This window comes from Hypomesus transpacificus, chromosome 2 (genome assembly GCF_021917145.1).
Source record: "Hypomesus transpacificus isolate Combined female chromosome 2, fHypTra1, whole genome shotgun sequence".
NCBI classification, from domain to species: Eukaryota; Metazoa; Chordata; class Actinopteri; order Osmeriformes; family Osmeridae; genus Hypomesus; species Hypomesus transpacificus.
Window position 1 is genome coordinate 4,767,123 of NC_061061.1, and position 21,157 is coordinate 4,788,279.

Genomic DNA, 21,157 nt, shown 5'->3' on the forward strand with positions numbered 1-21,157 from the left:
ATACACAAATACACACAATCCAGGTAACGCACAGTCAGACTCAGTATGTGTGCATCTGGATGAGACCTACTGATGGATGCAGCCAACTAGCTGGTGTTAATTTCAACACTGAAGGTGAACTGTGATGTTTATAGTTTCTCTCTTCCTCACTTACACAAACGCACAGACACACAGACACACACACAAACACACACTAATGACTAAAACAGACACATTCCAGGATCCAGTCCCTTCTTGTTAAGCCTCATATCCAGCTCTACAATGCCGGCATGATTGGAGTAACTTTTTTAAGCTCCAAGAAAAAAAACTGAAGTGTGTGAAGAAAAAAACATATTTTATTATATTCATAACTGTGGAAATAAATACAGGAGTATTCTGTCAAATTGTGTAAAAGATAACACACCACCTTGACCAAACCTGGCCCGGGGTTTACGTCCGGGTCAAACACCAAAAAGACGGTGAGACACTTCCTGCTAGCTGACAAGACTTCCTGCTGGCTGCTCCGCCTCCAATGACTGAAGAGTGGTCCCTTGAAGCTGTTAACGGCAGGTAGATTTTGTAGAAGTGTGGTAGTGTGTTAACAGGCTGTACGTGTATGTGTTTCATGCAAAAAGGCTTTGGTCATTACTCTCTAGAACAGTCACAGCTGGAGTGACAAATGTACAGTGTTGGTTTTCAAGTCACTGGGGATGACGTTAGGTGGAAGGCAGGACAGTTCCAGAGACGCTGGTAGCCGGGGAACCAGTCAGCCAGGCCAGGGCACCAGTCAGCCAGGCCAGAGCACCAGTCAGCCAGGCCAGTGAGCCAGTCAACCACGCCAGGCCACCAGCCAACCAGGCCAGATGTCGTACCAGTGGGCCATCAGAACCCAAAGAGTCCCAGCAGAACCAGAACACGCCCCTAGCCCGGACTTCCATTCTGCTGAGTCATCCAGTTCTTACATCACACCACTTAACATCCTGTGTGTCGATTTACAAGCTGTGTACAACAGACCATAGAACAAACAGTAAACGTGTGTGGATCCAAAGTGTGTGTGTGTGTGGGGGGGGGGGGGGGGGGAACTGTTTCGTGTGTGTTTCTCAGTCTCTGGGACCTTCTGACCTCTAGTGTCAGACTGCAGGTTGGTTGGGGGGGGGGGGGGGGGCTGTCCTTACATTCATACTCATACACACACACACGGCCGGGCTAGTTGAGTGACGGAGAGCGCTCGGTGGTCCACAGCAGCTCCACGTAGGGCCACTTGGTCTGCAGGCAGCGCTTGACTGGGGTGTCGTCTGTACGAACCATCTGGTCCTCAAAACCTAGAACCAGGGCTGTCCCCTCCACGTACTCCACCTGAGGAAATACACACAATCAGAACAGAGGTATCACATAGACCAGTCAAGTGCAGAAAGTATACCCGTGAGCATGTCGCCATGGTAACCGAGACCCAATCGGAACCAGGCCCGGCTCCGTTAAATAAACAGAGTACTTCCAGCTTCAGCTGTGTGTGAGAGGGAGAAGGTTGGCAGGCGTCACCTCGATCAATCACACGCTTCCTCTGGGGGGCAGAGTTGAGACGCATACACAGGCAAACACAGGTACATACACACACAGAGACAGTGCATACACAAATACAGAGGTCAAGCACACACAAACAGAGGTACAGTACACAAACAGTTACTCACACACAAGAGTGCAGTACACATGTGCGCGCACACACGCACAGACACACACACAAATTCTGAAGTACAGAACACAAACACACACACACTCAGGTACACACAGGTCTTGAGGAAAAGGGTCAGTGCAGAGCGCCGTCAGCAGGTCTGATATTCCCATCAGGAACATGAGACTGGGAATGCCATCACAAACCTACAGCCATATAGACTGTATGTGTGTGTGTGTCCTGTATCTGTGTGCGTGCGTGCGTGAGATGTCATTCATCCATTTAAAGACAGTCCTTTGGAGAAAGGTAAGGTTTTACAGACTACACAGTCTGGACAGACTGATATTACTTTGTACCAGTCTGCCAAACACACCTTTGGGTATGACCCCAGGCCCCCACTCTCACCTCCACTCTCACCTCAACACCCACACCCCCACACACCCCCACACACACCTTGGGCTGATATACAGTAAAATGTGTTAGCTACAGCCACTGCTTATTCTGGAAAGATGTGTGTGTGTGTCTGTATCTATGTAGTGTAACTCTGTGGGTGTGCGTGTGTCTGTATACATGTGTATGTGTCTCTGTATACGTGGGTACCTCTGTATCTATATGTGTCTCACCCTCTCATTGTGGTTGGACTGCTTAAGTCCATTGTAGTGGTAGACAGGAAACGAGTCTGGGATTCCCGAGTCCTGAAACACACACACGGCAGCGTTAGAACAAGAAACAAGCAGTGTGTGTGTGTGCGTATGTGCAAACTTGCTTTGGCAACCCACGGACTGAGATGAAGGCCGAGAGAAATGGAGGAGAGAAACCGACAGAGCAGAGGGGGGGGGAGCAGAGAACATTCTCCAGCCGACAGATAAACCAGCATGCTGTACCACTGCCTAAAACCCTCGCTCGAATCCAGTGTGTGTGTGTGTGTGTGTGTGTGTGTGTGTGTGTTTGTGTGTGTGTGAGAGAGAAAGAGGCTCCATGTACGTGTGAGAGTTTAACCCCAATCCCACAGAACAGCCATGATGCTGAGCCAAAACACTTCCCCTTTTCCTCAGCTGGAAGATACAGAGGCTAATAATGTGTGTGGCATGTGTGTGCACGCATACATAATGTATGTGTATGCCTGCATGTATGAAACCTTAACCCCAACACAATCCCACATGTGTGTGCGCGGGTGAGTGTGGTGTGTTTGTGTACAGTACATGAGTGTGTGTGTGTGTGTGTGTGTGTGTGAGAGAGGGAGAGTGTGTCCAGTTGGCTAATGGCAGTATAATTTCTCTGCGGCCAAGGGCCATTCCTCTGGTGAGTCTCTAAAGCCCTGATCACTTTAACACACTTTCCTCTCTACCCCCCTCTCTCTCTCCCCATGGTCACTCAGGAGCCACTCTGCCCCTCTGTCTGTGCTCCACCCTCCCCCCCCCCCCCACACACACACAGCTGTGTCACTGCAATTTGTATATTTCATGAAAAACAAGGGTCTCTCAGCATGCGTGTGTGTGCCAAGTGTGTCGACATGTATGTGTGTGTGGAATGGATGAACATCAGTATGTGCTGACTGGTTGCAGCCTCAGTGATGGAATACATCTGTGATGACCTCACGCACCAAACAACGGTCGCCATGATGAGCCGCGCACGGTTACCTGATCAGGGAAGAACTCGAGGAGGAACGGGCCCAGGAGGATGACTCCCAACCCCTCAGGGTCCAGCTTACTCTTCATCAGGCTCACGCTGGCGAGACAGAAGTGAAAAGTGGAGAAGAAAAGAGAGAAATTGAGAGAGAAAGGGTCAGAATTAGGTCTCGTAAATTTGAATGTGAGAGGTTGTGTATGAAAACCAAACCGTGGAGTCATTTACGACACCAAACTGTGACGCGAGGGTGTGTGCGTGCGCCAGTGTGTGTTTGTGTGTTCAGAAATAGTTGTGCGATACTAAATATACCTCTCAAGACAGACATTCCTGTGTGTTAGCTCTGTAATATTATTATTATTCCTAAAAGATAAAAGCAGACACAGATTTGCCTTTTAAGGCAGAAAAGAGAGGAAAGACTTATTTTCAGACACTGGGACTGATAACCCTGAAGCTCTGTCTGTGTGTGTGTGTGTTACTGAGAGGGAGTGTGATCTAGTAGTAGTGTTAGCATGAAGTTAAGCTATTAGCTGGTTGTAATAGTGTTTAGCTTGGTTTGGCTGATGATGTTAGCTTGGCTGCTTCTAACTTCCTCTGAGCTAACCAAGATACTGTAGAAATCCTAACAATTTGAACAATTGGGCGGATACGACTAGAATGGCTTGGGCAGGCCAAACCCCTAGGGACTAGACTAGGGAGACCTGGGCAGGACTACAGTGGACTAGACTAGAATGGGCTCGGCTGGACTAGGGTGGTCTGGACAATACTAGGGTGGACTAGACTAGAGTGGTCTGTGCTGGGAATGTCTTGTCTAAGCTAGACTGGGTTTTGCTGGGCTGGTCAAGGCTAGACTGGGCTGGTCTAAAATACAATTTGCTAGTCTAGGCTAGTGGGCTGGGATAATGTAGACTGGACTGGGCAGGAGTCGGGACCCTTGCCACGTGTGACTGGCTGGGTTGAGATCAACCAGCCATCTGGACCTGGGGTCTGGAGAGCAGCTTCACACCCCGCCAGGCCTGGTTTCTGGGCCACGCTAACGCTAGCTGTGCTAGTGGCAAAGCGGCGGCGAGATTAAACAGGCTTCTGTTTGAAGCTTTAGGGTATTTCCTCCCTCTCTCCTTCCTGCTCTCTCTCCTGCTCGCTCTTCCTGCTCCTCCAGGAGGTTTTATCGTTCTTTATGGACCGGCAGTGAAATATGAGCTGTGTCCACTGACCTGGGCCTGCACACTGCCACTTACAGGTGCTGAGCACACACACCAGTGTTTCCCACACATAGACTAATTTGTGGCGGTGCGCCACAGAATCAACACCGGCCGCCACACATTGCGTTTCGTAAAACATTTTTTTTTTATCGCTATTTTGGTAAAAACACGCAGCGTATTCGTTCAGCTGCATTTCCTTTCCCTGCTCTCCCTCCGTCTCTTTCTCGCACGCGTCTTTCTCACATACACACACAGTCACTACGTCAGCACACGTTAGCAACGATGCATACGCCGTTCTAGTGAGACCGACAGCTACATCAGCGAGCCTTCAGCATTAGTGCCGTAGCTAAAGGTCTAGGAAAGTTGAGGCTACTTTTCGCTAGGTACCGACGGACATGTCTTAATCGAAGGTTCCCCTTCGTTCTTTTGGTGAGAAGTTTCAAGAGCTAGCTCCTTACCCGGCGTCATGGAGCTGACCTGTTAAATAGTTATTTAGCACCCTGTATGCAGCGTCGCTACCTGCATATGCAGAAATTATTTGTTTGTTGTTGTTGATTTAGTGAATTATTTCGACCCCCCCCCGGTCTGACATGAAACAACACCCCCCCCCCCCCCCCCCCCCCCCCACTTGCATGTTGTGTGTATACTTGTACACAAATGTACAAGTATACACACAACATGCAAGTTTACACACGCACACACACACACAAACTGACAGAAACGCACACACCAATGAAGTTCAAACAAAAACACACTTACTAGTCGGGCTCAGAGACAAGGTCAAGGGCCTTCATGACATCTTTCAGCATAGAGTCAGGTACGAAGCCATTATCTGGAGACAGAGAGGACAGATGAGAGGGGAGGAGAAAGGAGGAGGAATACAGAGAAAAGAGAGGAGGATGAGACAGGAGGAAAGCAGAGAGGGGAGAAGGAGAGAGAGGGAGGGAGGGAGGGAGGGAGGGAGGGAGGGAGGGAGGGAGGGAGGGAGGGAGGGAGGGAGGGAGAGAAAAGGAGGAATGTAGAGAGTGGATAAAGAGATGAGACATAAGAAGGAGAGGAGAGAGAAAAGGGAAGAAATCAGAGGGAGTAGAAGAGGATAAAAAGGGAGGCAGAGGGGACAGAAGAAGAGAGGAACATGAAAGGAGGTCCCAATGACACGGCGATGAAGCCTTCACCTACACACATGCAGGAGGCACACTGTTTAACCTACACTGCTCTGGACATGCACACAGACCTTGTCCTCTCTTCTCTCTCTGACCTACATTCCACAGCCATGATGAGCACTCTACCTGCGCGCACCACATTTAAGCACTACCACGTGTGTGTGTGTGTGTGTGTGTGTGTGTACACACTCATGTCTTACCTGTCATGTTTAAATGCTAACACATGAGTCTGTCGATGCCTTCAGTACAGTTATGTGCAGCTCCCACAACAACATGCGCTGAGTCACAGTGTCACCCCGTTCAGGTTACACACATACAAGGACAGCGAGAGAACGGGGAACATGTTAAAGGAGTGTGTGTGTTTATGCATGTGTGTGTTTGTTTGCTCTGGCGCCTCTCTTCTATCACACAGTGAGCTATGCTGACTCTTCATGCGACAAAGACAGATTTATAGGCCTTTTACTCGGCACTCACGTGTGTGTGTGTGTGTGTGAAAAACATCCATATGGCTTGCAGAATGTCCTACTCTAGCAGAAGTGTATCAAAGCCAGAGAGAGGAAGAGAGACAGATGGGGAGAGAAAGAGAGAAGGGTGGGGGAGACAGTGGGAAAGGGATAGAGGGAGAGATATGGGTGACAGAGACAGAGGAAGATAGGGAGAAAGAGACAAAGGGACAGTGAGGGGGGAGAGAGAGAGCAACCTTGTTCTCTGGTCTCAATGGCCTAGAATGTTTTGTTTACATAATATTGATGCAGAGGCAACTGGTTCTGACAAGACGGCTCTCAGCTGGTAAGCTTTACCTCACAGGACCACGCATAGCTGGACACACTCTCATTGTCACACACACACTATGAAACATATTGTTCTTATGAAGAGGAATGTTGTTTACTGCATCAGAAAACACAACACTTCCAAGTCGTCTTTGAAGACACAAACACACACACACACACAGTTATGACTACAGTAATCGTATCAGTGATTGCTGACTGCACACATGCATTCAAGCGCACACACGCGCATACACACACATACTTCATACTCATAATCTGCAGAATAGCGATCAACCATACCATGACTCATATGTGACCCCAATCTCTCCATCTCGCCCCACCCCACCCATCTCTCCATCTCTAACCCCCCCATCTCTCCATCTCTAACCCCCCCCATCTCTCACCCTTTCTATACCTCTCTTTTCTTCCATTACTTTTCTGTCTGTCTCTCTGTCTGTCTCTCTCTCTTTCTATAGCAGAGGAAAGTGATTAGAGCACAGATGTTCTTAAAAGCTTCAGACCCACACCACCCCCTTCCAATGTCTTACTCTCTCTCTACCCATTTTGTTCTCTCTCAGTCCTCCCTTCCTCTCTCCTCTTCCCTCTTTCACGCCCCCCAAACCCTGTCTCCCTCTCTAGTGTTAACAGAGGCCTAAGAGAGAGGCCAATCTCTTCTTACCATAACTCACTCTTTGTGAAATGCTTCTCTTCTGTCTATCACTCAATTTTTGCACTTCTCTTAGCCTTTCCCCCAGTCACCCCATCCGGAAGAGGAGGTGGAGGAAGAGGAGGTTGACTCAGCTGTGTGTGTATACGGGAGGAGGGGGGTTCAACAACAACAACCGCAGTGGCGGCGGCAGAGATGAGAAGGGAGAGGACCCCCAGTCCTACAAGCACAGAGCTGGAGAGGAGGATGGGGGGTTTAGAGGGAGAGTAGAGAGGAGAAGAAGAGGACAGGGGAGGAGATAGGAAAGGAGGATGTGGGAAGGAATGAGAGGAGAGAGTAGGAGTGGAGATGAGAATGAAAGTAGAGGGTAAGAGAAGAGGATGGGGGGTGATAATGAAAGGAGATAGTAGTAGAGGAGGATGGGTGGTGAGAGTAAGACAAGGAGGATAGGATGGGGGGTATTGGAAGCACCTGCTATTTCAGGACGGATAGAAGGAAAGAGACAACTAGACCGGGATATTGTTCTGAGAGAGCACGTGTGTGTGTGTGTGTGTGTCATCATAGGTTAGGATTGAGTTGCATAGATCAAATGTTTGGGTTGGGGGATAAGGCCCATCTAAACATGACTAATGTCATTATGGTCTTCAACAGTATGGTTACCTTCAGGGTCAAAGGTCTGGAACACTCTCCTGGCTTGCTCTGAGGCTGACTCTGGGGCCACCAGGGACATCTCCTGGAGAGGAGGATAGAGGGAGATAGAGGATACATGTATATAAATCACACATATAAAGGATTCAGAACTTTAACAAGAGAGAAAATGGTTTACTTATTTGGGAACAAGTGTAACTGTTTGACAGCAAATTCTGTTGCAACCTGCTATAACCTTAGGAACAGAAGGTCGTATCTTAGCATATGCTACTTGACATCTCTCTAATATTACCAGGAATCTCTGTCTGTGTATTTTGTTTTAAATGGCATTTTAGGGCAGCGAGTTTCAAATATGACAACTGGCTCAACCATTGTCCATGTAATGACTTCTCTTATGAACTAAATGTCTAGATGTTTGTGGTGGTAAGACAATTTAACAGAGAACCAATATAATACATTTTGATCAACATAAAATAAGCAATTGATTTACGTAAGAAACAGCAGACAATTGAAGGCTACATAATCATTTGCATGAATGTACCACAGCATGGGCAATTAGTTTAAAATATTGAATAATAGTTTTTATTGATGTGCACAAGTGACTAGAATAGATGATGTGGAGGTTGAACAAGTACAGTAGCCTATTTCAGAGATGGCAGAGAATGTCAATTGTGATCTGAGAAATATAGGTACTAAAGCCACTGAGAAGAACTGTCATCACCAGCTGCATCACGGGCACTGCACTATCGATCTATAATTCCATAAATGTGTGTCCCCGACATCATCGCTGGCACTGTGCTCTATCTATAATTCCAGGAATCTGTGTGTGCCATCAACTTTATCACGAGCACTGTGCACTAGTTTTTATAATGTTTTTTTAATGAATGATGATGATTAAGCAATGTGTGTTGATAATATGCATGCGTTGTCCCTACACTGTGGACTGCTTTGGCAACATTGCTTAACCTGAACACTTTGCAGTAAAGAATATTGAATTAATTTTGAGATGAGGGGGAGGGAGAGGGAGAGAGCGGAAGTAATGAGGGAATGAGAGAGAACGGGTGGGCAAGAAAGAAAGAAAAGGGACAGAGGGAAGGGTGGATGAAGGGGAAAGAGAACTTTCATTAGAAGACAGAAAGAGCTTCTGCACTGAAACTCTAGAACTCTCCTCCTTTAACTACAAAGATTGAGCAACACTGATTTGGAACATGAAACACACACATGCAGCATGTCTGCTGAAACACACTACGTGTGTGTGTGTTAGTGTAATGATAGGGCTCCACAGCCTTATTAACTGATCTGAAGATAAGCCTAGACGGAATGTTTTCACTCCAAACACACCATCAACCAATCGGACGTCTCTCTCTCTCTCTGTCATCACACACACATTCATGTTATAGAATGTTTATTTGCTGCCTCAGTTTGGTGCAATATGGCTCATAGAAACCAGAAATTGTGAGTGTTTGTCTGTGTCTCCTCTGATTCTGCCTGATTAACGAACCCCCTGAACCCTAACACCCCAAACTCCTCAGTGGAACAGGACACTTCTGATAGGCTGGGAACATCTCCTTCTCTCCTTCTCTCCCTCTCTCACACACACACTCCCACAAACACACCGCCACACACACTGCCACACTTGCTCGATGACACGAACACACACTTTCCCTCAAGCACACACACACACACACACACACACACACACACACACACAGACTACTAAGTGCAGAAGAGAAGAGCGGGCCCTTCTTCGCTGGACGGAGGCGCGGGGTGTGTTTACGACGGTGGCGTCTTACACAAACACACTCTTATACAAACACACACACTGGGCTCTAGAGCAAATAAAGCCCTGCTCGTCTCCTTCAGCCAGCGTTTATTAAAGAGAGAGTCTGAGATGAGCGGGAGGGGGGATGGTAAGGTTTCACCAGACATATGACTGTCCTCAGGGGCCATGAGGGGGGGTCATGAAGAGCTGAAGACAACCAGCTGCAAGGTCTTTAGGCTGGCGGGAAGCACACACACCCAATTACACACACATAGACACTCGTTCGCAGACAAGCAAGGACAAAGAATGGTCGTATCCGTTGAAATCGTAATTTATCATCCACAGTTATAGCACTGTATATACAGACACATTTTGCAAGGGTGTGTGTGCGAGGACAGTCTGTCTGGGACATAAAGAAGAGAGGTCTGGTTAGTGTGTGACAGAGACATGCTCCTCTAAACGAGAGGGCGCGTGGTCATCTCGTCCAAACTCCCCCCAGCAGAACCATCTCTAACCTAGAGACATGGTTCATCTGTCAGCTCTGGAACGCCAGCCTGACCGCTGTGACCGGAGCTCCCAACTATCACCACCTCCAGCTCTCCGTCCACACACACCTTCTCTCTCAGTCACACACCTCCTTACTTTGTCTCCCCTTTCCTTGTCCTTACTAGTGTTCTTGTCTAATGGAGACTAGGGAGCGTTCCAGCAGAGTCCAACACAGGATATAAGATGATGAGGGTTTATTAGAGCCTTGGGCAAAAGGAACCCTTGGTAAACACCAGCGTCGCAAGGGGCAACAGGAGGACAGCATGTTTACAAGAGGGGCCCATCATATTCTTCAGAAGCATGTCTGAAAACAAGCAGCCCAAACCTGTCATTTCTAGCACTACCTAGCATGACCTAACCTCCACAAACACCATCATCCAACAGCTAATAAGACGACACACACGATGACTCACACACATGACCGAACAGACATATTAGTCTTGACGTGTGTGTGTGTGTGTGTGTGTGAGAAAGACAGACCATATGAAAGGACAGGCCTAGCCAGCTCTCTTTGATCGTTGTTTTATAAGAGGCCTGGGGAAGATGTTGCTGTACCATCCAACTCATACACTCTGTGGGGTGGCGGGGTCTGTGTCAGACTACAGTGTTTATTAGCTCTTCTCCCCTGCCAGCCTGAGTTTGCTTGTACTGGAGCACAGAGCTGCATTCTCTAAATAGACACACACACATGGAAAGGATGCCAAGTCTGTCTGTGCTTGTGTATTATTAAATCAAGAGCAACACATTCCTATCCAACTAAAAAAGCTGTTCTGAAAACATGTTCTGCTTTTTTCTTGAGAACAGACAGCTTTCCTGAACAGAAGACTACACGCACACACACACCATCATAGACCAACATCCAGACAGTAAAACAACAACAACATTGTTTCTGAGAGAGCTACACACACATACACCACCTGGGAGTTCGAACAAGCTTGGGATTAGTCATCAACCTACCCAGATGACACTTGCAGCTGTGTGTATGTACAGTACACCTGGGTTTTGGCAGACTCAAACACAGCTCAGAAGCATCCATGTGACCTTGAGTGAGATACCAGTGATGTTCCTCTCCTGCATAGCCCCAGACAATCTTAGATCCATAGTCTTATAAACAGATCTAAGAAATGTTCATTTAATATCTCTGTGCATCTGTGTATGTGTAAGATTGGGGCGGGGGGGATTTTCTTTTCTTTTTTTATTACTGAAGCAGATGCCCCAGTTTTCTAAGATATTCGTTACTGGCGTCTCTCATACAGAGACAATGAATATCCCTCCATCACCTTCCTTCTCTCTCTACCGGGTCAACCATGTTTGTTCTCTCCCCTTATATCATCCTTCGCTCCTTTTGTCTTTCTCTTTTCTTCCTCCCTTCATGTCTTGCTCTCTCCTTACCCCTTTTCTCTCCCTCTTTTCTGAGTAGAAGCTTCAGGTGCAGTGTTCTCTTACCCTCCTCTCTTTCTCTTTCTCTCCCTCTCTACTTCCCACTTTCCCCTGGAGCTCTGGCACAGGTAGGCACTTCAGTCTGGACAGGTGTAGGGTTTCCCTCTGTCTCTCTCTCACCCTCTCTGTCCATTAGGCCACCTCAGGTTCTTTGTCCAGGATGAGTGGGGCTGAGTGGATGATTGTGTGTGCGTACATGCAAGTCCGTTTGTGTGTCTCTAGTTAGTGTAGTGTTCACCTTGTTAACCTGTCAGGAAACAGAAGACTGTTGTACCTGAGCAGTCTCCCATGGAGAGTGGGCTCTGTGTGTGTGTGTGTGTGTGTGTGTGTGTGTGTGTGTGTGTGTGTGTGTCAAAGCCAGCTACATCTAAGACTCTAGGTCTAGAGAAACAATGAAGGCTCTCCTGTTTCTGTGTGTGTAGGAAAGCAGTGATGGACAGACACACAGGTGATTAATGAGCATGTCATGGATCAGAAGGGCTGAGTCTGAACAGAGAAGCCAGACACCACATATACTCTATAGAGCACTGTGAAAGGACAGACAAAGTAAGCATTTCATCCAGGTTGAAAAGCGTTAGACTGATGTGTCAGTGATTATTAATGATTTGCTACTGTATACCTCTTTCACTGCTCTGTGTGTGTGTATGCATGTATGTAGGTGTGTGGCTATGGATGGGGACAAACTGTCTCACTAACGGTTAGACACACCCATGAACAAAAGCCACTCTCCAAAGCATAACAGAAATGAATCTGCTCTGACATACAGTTTTAGCAACACGAGTATCTGTGTGTGTGTGTGTGTCAGACAGAAGTCTGACTCCAGAGGGATATTGGGGCTAGAGGTCTTGCTCTTCCTCCCAGTAAATCACTGACCCAGAACTGCTACTGTATACACACACACACACACCTCCCTAGACACTGAGCAAGACAGAGGCCTGTGAATCTCATCACTTAAAGAAAAGACAGAGAAAAGAGGGGGATGAGTGGAGGAAAGATGGGACATTTGACCCCAGAGTGGCCTTGTTCCTTCTCATATCTTTTTTAAAAGCTCCCTCCCTCCCTCATGGAGAAATTAGGAGTTAGATCTTTCCTTCCTAGCTGTCATCTCTCTCTGGGTTTTGTCACAGGGGAGGACGGCTGCTTTTAAAAAGCCTAGAGATAGAATGCCATCTAGCACCTCGCCTCCTTTCCTTTCTCAGGGCTTGAAATCAACTTTAAAAAGTTAGGAGCACCAGCAAATATTTCAGAGCACCCAACAAAGATCTAAAATCTGCATTAAAGTTCAGAACATGATGTTGAACTGTTTTTGTAACGTTGGATAAAACGGTAGATCAGTCACTGTTTCAGCTCACAACAGGCACATACTGTGCAGTAGGCCAATTTAGCGTAGAAATAAATAAATAAATAATAAAAGGTAAAGAAATAACAGGTTGCACCATAATGATTATTTGCAATTTCAGGAGCATATGTGACCAAAATGGTCACAATTTTAAGCCCTGTTACTTCCTCCTATCTCTCTCCTTGTACCTTTAAGTTTCTAAGGGACAGGAGGGAGCAGGGTTGTCTAAGCACAAACACAAACACACACTTAAGCCTATTTTTAAGTAATGGTGAAGACAGGAAGGGGTGGGGAGAGGGCTGTCTGAAGCCTGAGTGTAGGTAGATTAGATAAGACACTAATGCTATTAGAATCTGAAGCTCTAAAAGCCCTTGTCACACACTGACGGTCACACAGACACACACCAATGATCTCACACACTCCCACACCAATGGTCACTCACACACAAATGGTCACACACACACACACACACACACACACACACACATAGTAAAAGGGACTTTGGGGAGAATCCCAGTCAGGCTGTGGTGGGTGCAAGAGAAGGAGACCAGGGCATGAGGGGATCAGGTTTACTGCTATTGTCCAGGGTGGATCTATACAGACTCCCATCACTGCTGCTTCTAAACAGGGATGTTCTGCTCTCTGAGCCCAGACATGGATGCTGAGAGACCCTGAACACCCCGCCCCCCCCCCCCCACCTCCACAGGGGTAACACACACCGCCCTACTCCACTACAAGAGGCCAAAGGGGCTATGGGGGTGTGTGTCTGTTCCTGACATGTCACATGGTTCTTTTCCATAATCAGGGTAGCGTCAGCTGCATTAACCCTGTGTGTGTGGGTTTGTGAGTTCCTGAACTCCAGCAGAACAAACGGATCCAGATGGGAACTCTGGGATCACATTCCCTACAGGAAACCATCCACCTGAGGGCACACAGACATGCACACATTCCTGGGAGTATGGAACCCGATCCTGATTAGCGTTAATGGGTGTGAGAGAGAGAGAGAGAGAGAGAGAGAGAGAGAGAGAGAGAGAGAGAGAGAGAGAGAGAGAGAGAGAGAGAGAGAGATAGAAAGAGTGTTCATGTCACTAGTGCTCTGAGGGCTAGGGTAATTGGCGAGGTCATCAGTGGAAACAATGACGACGACCACACATCACTGGGGTCTGCGTGGTGCACCTTGCGTGCGTGCGGTCAGACAGACGTCACACGGCCTCTCGTCAGGGTGTCAATGAGGGCGTGGTGCGATGACGGTGCAGGCTAACTGGAGCTTTCGGCTTCTCTGATGACTCATTCTGTGCTAAGGAGAATTGATTATCTCCACCTGAATCTGATGTCTGGCTTTGATACGCAAGCTAAAACAACAGATAGGGTTACACACACAGAGACACACACTTGGTGATTCCTATCTCTAGGGGTCAAGGGTTCTCTCTGGTTGAATCAACACCTCCAAAGTAGTGACGTGTGTGTGTGTGTGTGTGTGTGTGTGTGTGTGTGTGTGTGTGTGTGTGTGTGTGTGTGTGTGTGTGTGTGTGTACACCTTACATGTTGGGGTGTGTGTGTTACATTTGGTCCACCATATCTCTCTAGCTGGGCTCTATAGGTTAACTAGCCTGCTATTTCAGCATCCCTTACTGTCCATGTTCTAAGCAAGGAATCTTTTCAGCCATACATCAAGTGCTCTTAACACAATCACCTCTCCCTCTCTGCTCCAGACTGTGTGTATATGTGTGTGTGTTCCAATCCCAGGGGAAAACACAGGATCTGTGAAGAACGGCGCAAGGCCAGGCAAATAAATTCTAAAGATAAAAGATGAGAAAAAGAAGAGGCAGCAGGGAAAAGAGAGAGAGAAAATGAGAGGGAGCGAGAGAGGGACCGAGAGAGGGAGTGAGAGCGAGAGCGAGGGGTTGTTGCATGGACAGATTGTATTATTGGATTTCAAACTTCAGTTGGCCCAGAGATTGACTGTGCTGATTTTGGGCCCATTGTCCACCAGAACACGGTGTGTTTCGTGCTGGCTCGCTCCAGCTCCACATGGAACTGCCAAGACACCAGTACTGGCCATATATGACCATTCCTCTGCACTCTCACTCTCACTCTCACTCTCACTCTCACTCTCACTCTCACTCTCACTCTCACTCTCACTCTCACTCTCACTCTCACTCTCACTCTCACTCTCACTCTCACTCTCACTCTCACTCTCACTCTCACTCTCACTCTCACTCTCTCTCTCTCTCTCTCTCTCTCTCTCTCTCTCTCTCTCTCTCTCTCTCTCTCTCTCTCTCTCTCTCTCTCTCTCTCTCTCTCTCTCTCTCTCTCTCTCTCTCTCTCTCTCTCTCTCTCTCTCTCTCTCTCTCTCTCTCTCTCTCTCTCTCTCTCTCTCTCTCTCTCTCTCTCTCTCTCTCTCTCTCTCTCTCTCTCTCTCTCTCTCTCTCCTGACCTGGGATGTATTAAATCTATTAAAGCACACATTCCAGCTCCTGCTTTTTCTAACCTACTGCTGGAGAGACTGGCTTATATTACTCACACACACAGGGATGATGGTGTGCGCGGATGGGTATTTGTGTGTGTGTGCATGACGGTCTGAATGTGTGTGTCTATGTGTGTATACAAGTCTGTGTGTGTGTGTGTGTGTGAGTGTGCATGTTTGGGCGTATCTAACTTACCTTGGCAAAGAACACAGAGAGATGAGTCTCACTGCCAAGTATCCAAATAGGGAACTTTGGAGACTTCAGGAACGCGCCAACCTGGAACACACAAACACACTCACGAGTCAAACTTCACAACCACAAGGATTACAGTTTCCAACAGAGGCCAATTAAAATCTTACTATGAGTACTATCCAACTGTCTTAGCTAACTGGCCCCAGCAGAGTGGGTCAGGTGAAGCTGCCTCTAACCACAGCCCAACAACAATGTCAGTCTTTTGGTCAGGCCTCCATCTCAATCACGTCAAGTGCCGGAGTCTAGAACACAGCAAAGTTCCACGGTTGACAGTTGCTAACCGTTGTCTTAGCCACGTTTTTCAACTTTCTGTACAGATCCAGGGTTTTTCCTGGGTCAAAATGGGTCTTTGGTGCTCCCCCAATTTTTTTTTTCTCGTTTATGTATTTATTCCCAAGTGTTTTGCATCCCCCCTAACAGGCTTAAATGAACTTACACTAACTTACAGTTCTCAAGGACGCACACACGCAATCTCAACTGCGGTGTGAAGCGCATGTCTATGCAATTCTCCGACATACACTCTAACCATCACTGCTGATAGACGGCCAAAAATGTTGTACAGCTGATACTGTTCTGATACCGTGGCAGCAGAAATTTTGTCATAGAGGAAACACTGCACTATATATTATCATTCCAGGTTAAGAATACCAATGGAGGTAGCGTTGGAAATCGTAAATCAAACTTTTATCAGTATTTTGAGTGGAAACTTAATTTGCTGTTATATACTGGTTTAAGCAAGGGGAGTTTCTATAGCCGAGTAGTGCATTGTGCGCAGCAAGCTTGGAAGAAAAAAGGGGATAGGCTATGAATAGGGGCCAGTGCCCCAGTAGAGTTGTATGTCTAACAACGCCCCTGTCGATTACTATTGATCAAAACAGAACGAGGGTTCGGCTGTAGCCTACATTAAAGATACTATTTAGAATATATTCGCTGACATGCATTGCATGCGTCTTTTTTTGCCTTTGGTGCTCGGGATTTGTCATTGGCGCTTGGGAAAAACGGCTTTGCCGCGTGCCACCATTTTCTTTATGCAGGAAAAACCTTGCAGATCTAATCTGTCCTGCACACACAGAGACAGAGAGACAGAGAAAGAGAGACAGAGAGAGAGAGAGAGAGAGAGAGAGAGAGAGAGAGAGAGAGAGAGAGAGAGAGAGAGAGAGAGAGAGAGAGAATGGCATGAAGTTGTCTGGGAGGTTGGGGTGTTTGGGGTTAGTCAGTTAAGACTGTTTGCCTCCAAACACATATCTTCACATGGGAGCTCCCATAGTAGTTTGTGCTATTCATATCGTAAAATCCACTGGGCCTACAAGCCCCATAAAATTTGAGTATGTCATTGTGTGTTTGTGTGTATGAGTTTGTGTGTGTGTGTATTTGTGGAGGTGATTCTCTCACAGCCAATTGGTCTGTATTACATGCGGTCACTCATGACCTGTAAACAAGAATACACTAAAAACCACAAATTGACAAGAAACAGACCAGCCGCTTGGGGGTTTGTGAGTTAGAGAGAGGGTGAAGGATAGTGTGTGCTCCTACCTTACAGTAGCGTAGCGACTCCATAAGCGTGAGGAAGCCTACTGAAGCCTGGTTGTGGATACCATGCAACTCTGAGAAAAAACAAACAGTCAGCTAAACAGTTACGGTCGTCCAAACAACGTTGAAGACTACTTGGAAACAGAACTGCACTTGAGACTGGACATCAAAGTGGACCAACACTGCCCTCTGGAGGTGATATGTAGAACACAATGTTTTTTGTGCTCTTGCCTGAGTGAGTGAGTGAGTGTGGTTGTGTGTGGTTGTGTGTGTGCAATAACAGAGGATGTGACTGTAGGGCAGGTGATAAGAGCTTTGTTTGATCCCGTTCTTGTGATGTGCAACCAGATAGCAGCCATAACTACTGGGATAGCGTTAGGCTTGGTGTGTGACAGATGATAAAGCTAAGGACTTACTCATCCCAGAACACTCTCTGTCTCCATCCCATACATTAGACACGGCATGGCCCGTTATGAGGAGGTTGACTAGACTTTGACTGCAGATGGGGAGACAGAGAAAAAGAGCTATAGAATAAGATTGTTATCACTGTGGATGGACCAAACTTCTTAACTCTCAAATCTCTCTCAATTGTAGGTGAGATGATAAGAATAACACCATGGCGGAGGTATTGTTATTGTTCACTGTTCCCGGTAGCTGAGATGTGGTTATTTTGTGCTGTGCCTGGTAATTAAAGCAATTGCTTGACTCTGACCCCTAACTATGCCATTCTGACAAGATTTTTTTTGCTGTACTTTGTATTAATTTGTATTATTCATTTGTTTGTCGCTTAGAACAAAAGCATCTGCTAAATTGTCAAATTGTTGGCCTTTAACACAAACACTGCTCTGACCAGCCTCAGCTTCCCCGCCGTGGGAGTTTCCATTTACATTTAGTCATTTAGCAGACACTCTTATCCAGAGCGACTTACAGTAAGTACAGGGACATTCCCCCCGAGGCAAGTAGAGTGAAGTGCCTTGCCCAAGGACACAACTTTATTTGGCGCGGTGGGAAATCGATCCGGCAACCTTCTGATTACTAGCCCAACTCCCTCACCGCTCAGCCATTTGACTCCCTACAGTTGAGACTGGATTGCTGTGGGACAGAGTACCTGCCATGGCCGTACACTGGGTCAATCAGAGGCTCTGCCGTGTCTTGAATCTCATTCTTTATGTTCTCTATGCCCTGGAGGGAAAGACAGAGGGAGTGGAAGGGGAAGAGAAAGAGAAAGAAAGAGGTATATCGGTAAAGAAGGAGACCAAAATAAATATGGAGAGAGAGGTATATACCGTCATGTCTTCATTTTCATTATTTTTCTTTGTGTTAAGAGTTATCTCCAAAGCATCCTTTGAACCCACATCTGAAGCAGGGCATGTCTTACCTTGGTGAGGATGACAGAGTAGAGAAACAACAGGACTCCACAGCGCCCCCTCCAGGTGTGTGAGAGGGACAGCACCTCCTCTCTCAGCTCTGACACAGAGCTGACAGTCCGCTTACTGCAAGAGCCGCAGAGGAGAGATCAGCCACCCAGCTAGCGTATTTAGTTGGAAAAGGTAGCTACTGGTGTTGAAATACATACATGTCAAACTAAGAGGCCTAGAAAACTGTCGACTTTGAATAGATAGTAATCTGGCTGTGTTGATGTCATCCTTGGCAGGTTTAGTAAACAATGAGTCAGCAGTGGACCTTGTTTTCTGCAGCCACAGTCTATATGCTTGACTGCTTGATAAAACTCCAATATGCCTCTGGCACCGGAAGCTCAGCTGTGGTTCATTAGGTGTGTGTGTCTGTTTCAGGTTTCAGTTTATAGATGGTAGTGAGAAATGTGTGTCCTTCCTCAAGTCAATATCCTGAGTCAGGGGTTTGTGAGAGCCGGAGAAGGAGCCAAATCACTTTCACCTTCTCTCTTCTTATTTGTGTCTCCCTTTCTCTCTCTTACACACACACACACACACACACACACACACACACACACACACACACACACACACACACACACACGCCAATCCCATTTCTACATACACTACAGCTCCAGACTTCAAGCAGAAATCTAGGCACTGAGGTGAAAAAGATGAACGAACTACCTTCAAGCCTTAATCAGTGTGGGAGTGGGAGGAGAAGTTAAGATAAACCAGACACTTACTGGAGGATGCTGTGAAATCGCTCAAAGCCAAGATCCTCTGCAGCAAAAACAGCTAAGCACAGGAGGACACAGGAGGACACACGCACACACAAACGTCAGTAACACAACACAGATTATGTATGCATGTCACTCCAGAGTAAGAGCTAGGGCACCACTTCACACTGCCATACAAGTTAGGGTCAGCTACTCCATCCCAACACGACAACACAGTTAATATCCACATCATATTTAGTGAGTATGTCTGAGCTTGATTGACGGGTAAAACGTGAGGTGTGAGTGTAGCTCATTTGTGATCATGTGTGAGTCTGTTTCTATGTTAAAATCAGTGACTCACTGGGTAGTTGTTCTTGCTGTGGCTGGCTGCTCTCGGGCTTTGATGTCTCCTGAGGGGTGTGTGTTTCTGTGTGAGTGTGTGTGCTGGTGTGGGGGCCCTGTCCCTTGGCCCAGGACACCAGACAGTAGCTGACGGAGGGGGTGGAGCAGGCTGACTCAAGGATCTCACTCAGGGTGGAGCACAGGGTTGTTCTCTGCTCTTCTTCTGTAGTAGACAGAAAGACAAGCACAATACGTTAGACATGCTAAAGTCTAACACCTACAGAGTTAAAAACCCTGTTCTGGTTACATAATGGCGATGGATGAAGGCAGAGGCTCAGCGGTGAACACCAACCTGTGAGGCGACTCCAGTTGGAACTATCACGATTAAACAGGATAGTCTTCAAGAGGAAGGCCTGAAAGAAGCACAAACTTAAGATGTAGCCTACAACTCTGTCCCACCACTGGTCATGGACCAGTATGAGTCTGACACAATATAAGCCTTTCTGAGCACTAAGCTCATCTGTCGCACCCACTTGGAGAGTGCATTGTTTTCTCTCCACTAAGCTGTCTATGTCTATGAGTGTGTGTCTGTGGCCTACCTGAACAGGGGCAAGGACAGCACATGGTCCTCCTTCAAACTGCTCCAGGGCTGAGGGCTCATTCTCACTGAAGACAAACCCTGGAACACATTGACAAAAATCAAGGCAACACGTCAAAATGGTGCATAATTCGGGGCCACGATTCAGTATGGCAGCTTGCAAGCAGTTTCCTTACAGATGAGAACAGTCACGGGAGGGAGGCTGCTAACCTTGAGTCCATCTCCGAAATAGAGAACCAGACACTCCGCCACTGGAAGGTCTCCCCCAGACTAAATCCACCACTTCTTTGTTGAACTCAGACATGTCAACTTAAATGAATTGCACTCAGGTCCAACGGTCAGTATTCCTAAAAAGGGACTACAAGCAAGTTATACTGTTGTAGAAAGCTAGCTGTGTTTATTCTTCGCTCTTCTCGGGAATGAAATTCCAGTTCTCTCGGCAGGCAGAGCCGGTGGCATTGGCCACAGTAGAACACCGGGGCGAGGCAGTCTTGCCTTATTAGCCAGCAACAGACAGATACAGGAGAGGTGCATCAACGTTGCTATTGGCACTGGACTAGATAGATGAGCAACACAGTCTCGGTTTAAGTAGCCAACGTTCCCAGAGTCCAGATCGGGCCCACTTGGGTCCACCGTTAGCTGACTCAGCTCTATATATAGCTAGTTAGTTGGTAGCATATTGGATATCCCTAGTTAGCCGATATTTGTCGAGATATGTCGTAAACGCAGGCAGTGAAAACAATTCCACTAAATGATATAGCTATAGTTACGTTGACGCTACTTGTTAGCCTGGGTAGCAAACATTAGCTAGCCTAGCAAGAGCGAAAGCTTTCTAGCTCAAACTAGCTAACGCGGAAACCTCCTACCGCTTCGACGGTCAAAGACTAAGCGCAATGAAGCAACAGATGTTATGACTCCTGTTAACTTCCACAGCAAAAATATATTGTATCCACAATTAGTATTGATAACAAATTCCTAGCATCAACGTCTGTCTGTCATTCGTTTATTTACTACACAGCTGTAAAAATGTGCGTCTTTGACGT

The 21,157-nt window shown here is 47.0% G+C and overlaps 1 protein-coding gene across 2 annotated transcripts; it reads right to left on the bottom strand.

Moving 5' to 3' along the window:
- Positions 1–315: 315 nt before the first annotated feature.
- Positions 316–21,155, bottom strand: mindy3 (MINDY lysine 48 deubiquitinase 3). Of its 2 annotated transcripts, none has more exons than XM_047040012.1 (15): positions 20,325–21,155; positions 20,116–20,195; positions 19,869–19,929; positions 19,536–19,739; positions 19,202–19,253; positions 18,440–18,554; positions 18,170–18,243; positions 17,478–17,557; positions 17,065–17,135; positions 15,475–15,555; positions 7,737–7,809; positions 5,236–5,308; positions 3,289–3,376; positions 2,272–2,343; positions 316–1,335 (listed from the first exon to the last, which is right to left on the bottom strand). In XM_047040012.1, the coding sequence occupies exons 1-15, from the start codon at positions 20,416–20,418 to the stop codon at positions 1,186–1,188; spliced, it is 1,368 nt and encodes a 455-aa protein (XP_046895968.1). In that variant the 5' UTR covers positions 20,419–21,155; the 3' UTR covers positions 316–1,185. The 2 variants fall into 2 exon arrangements, with proteins under 2 accessions (XP_046895968.1, XP_046895977.1); XM_047040021.1 differs by having other exon boundaries at positions 1,264–1,335; positions 2,249–2,343.
- Positions 21,156–21,157: the final 2 nt, after the last annotated feature.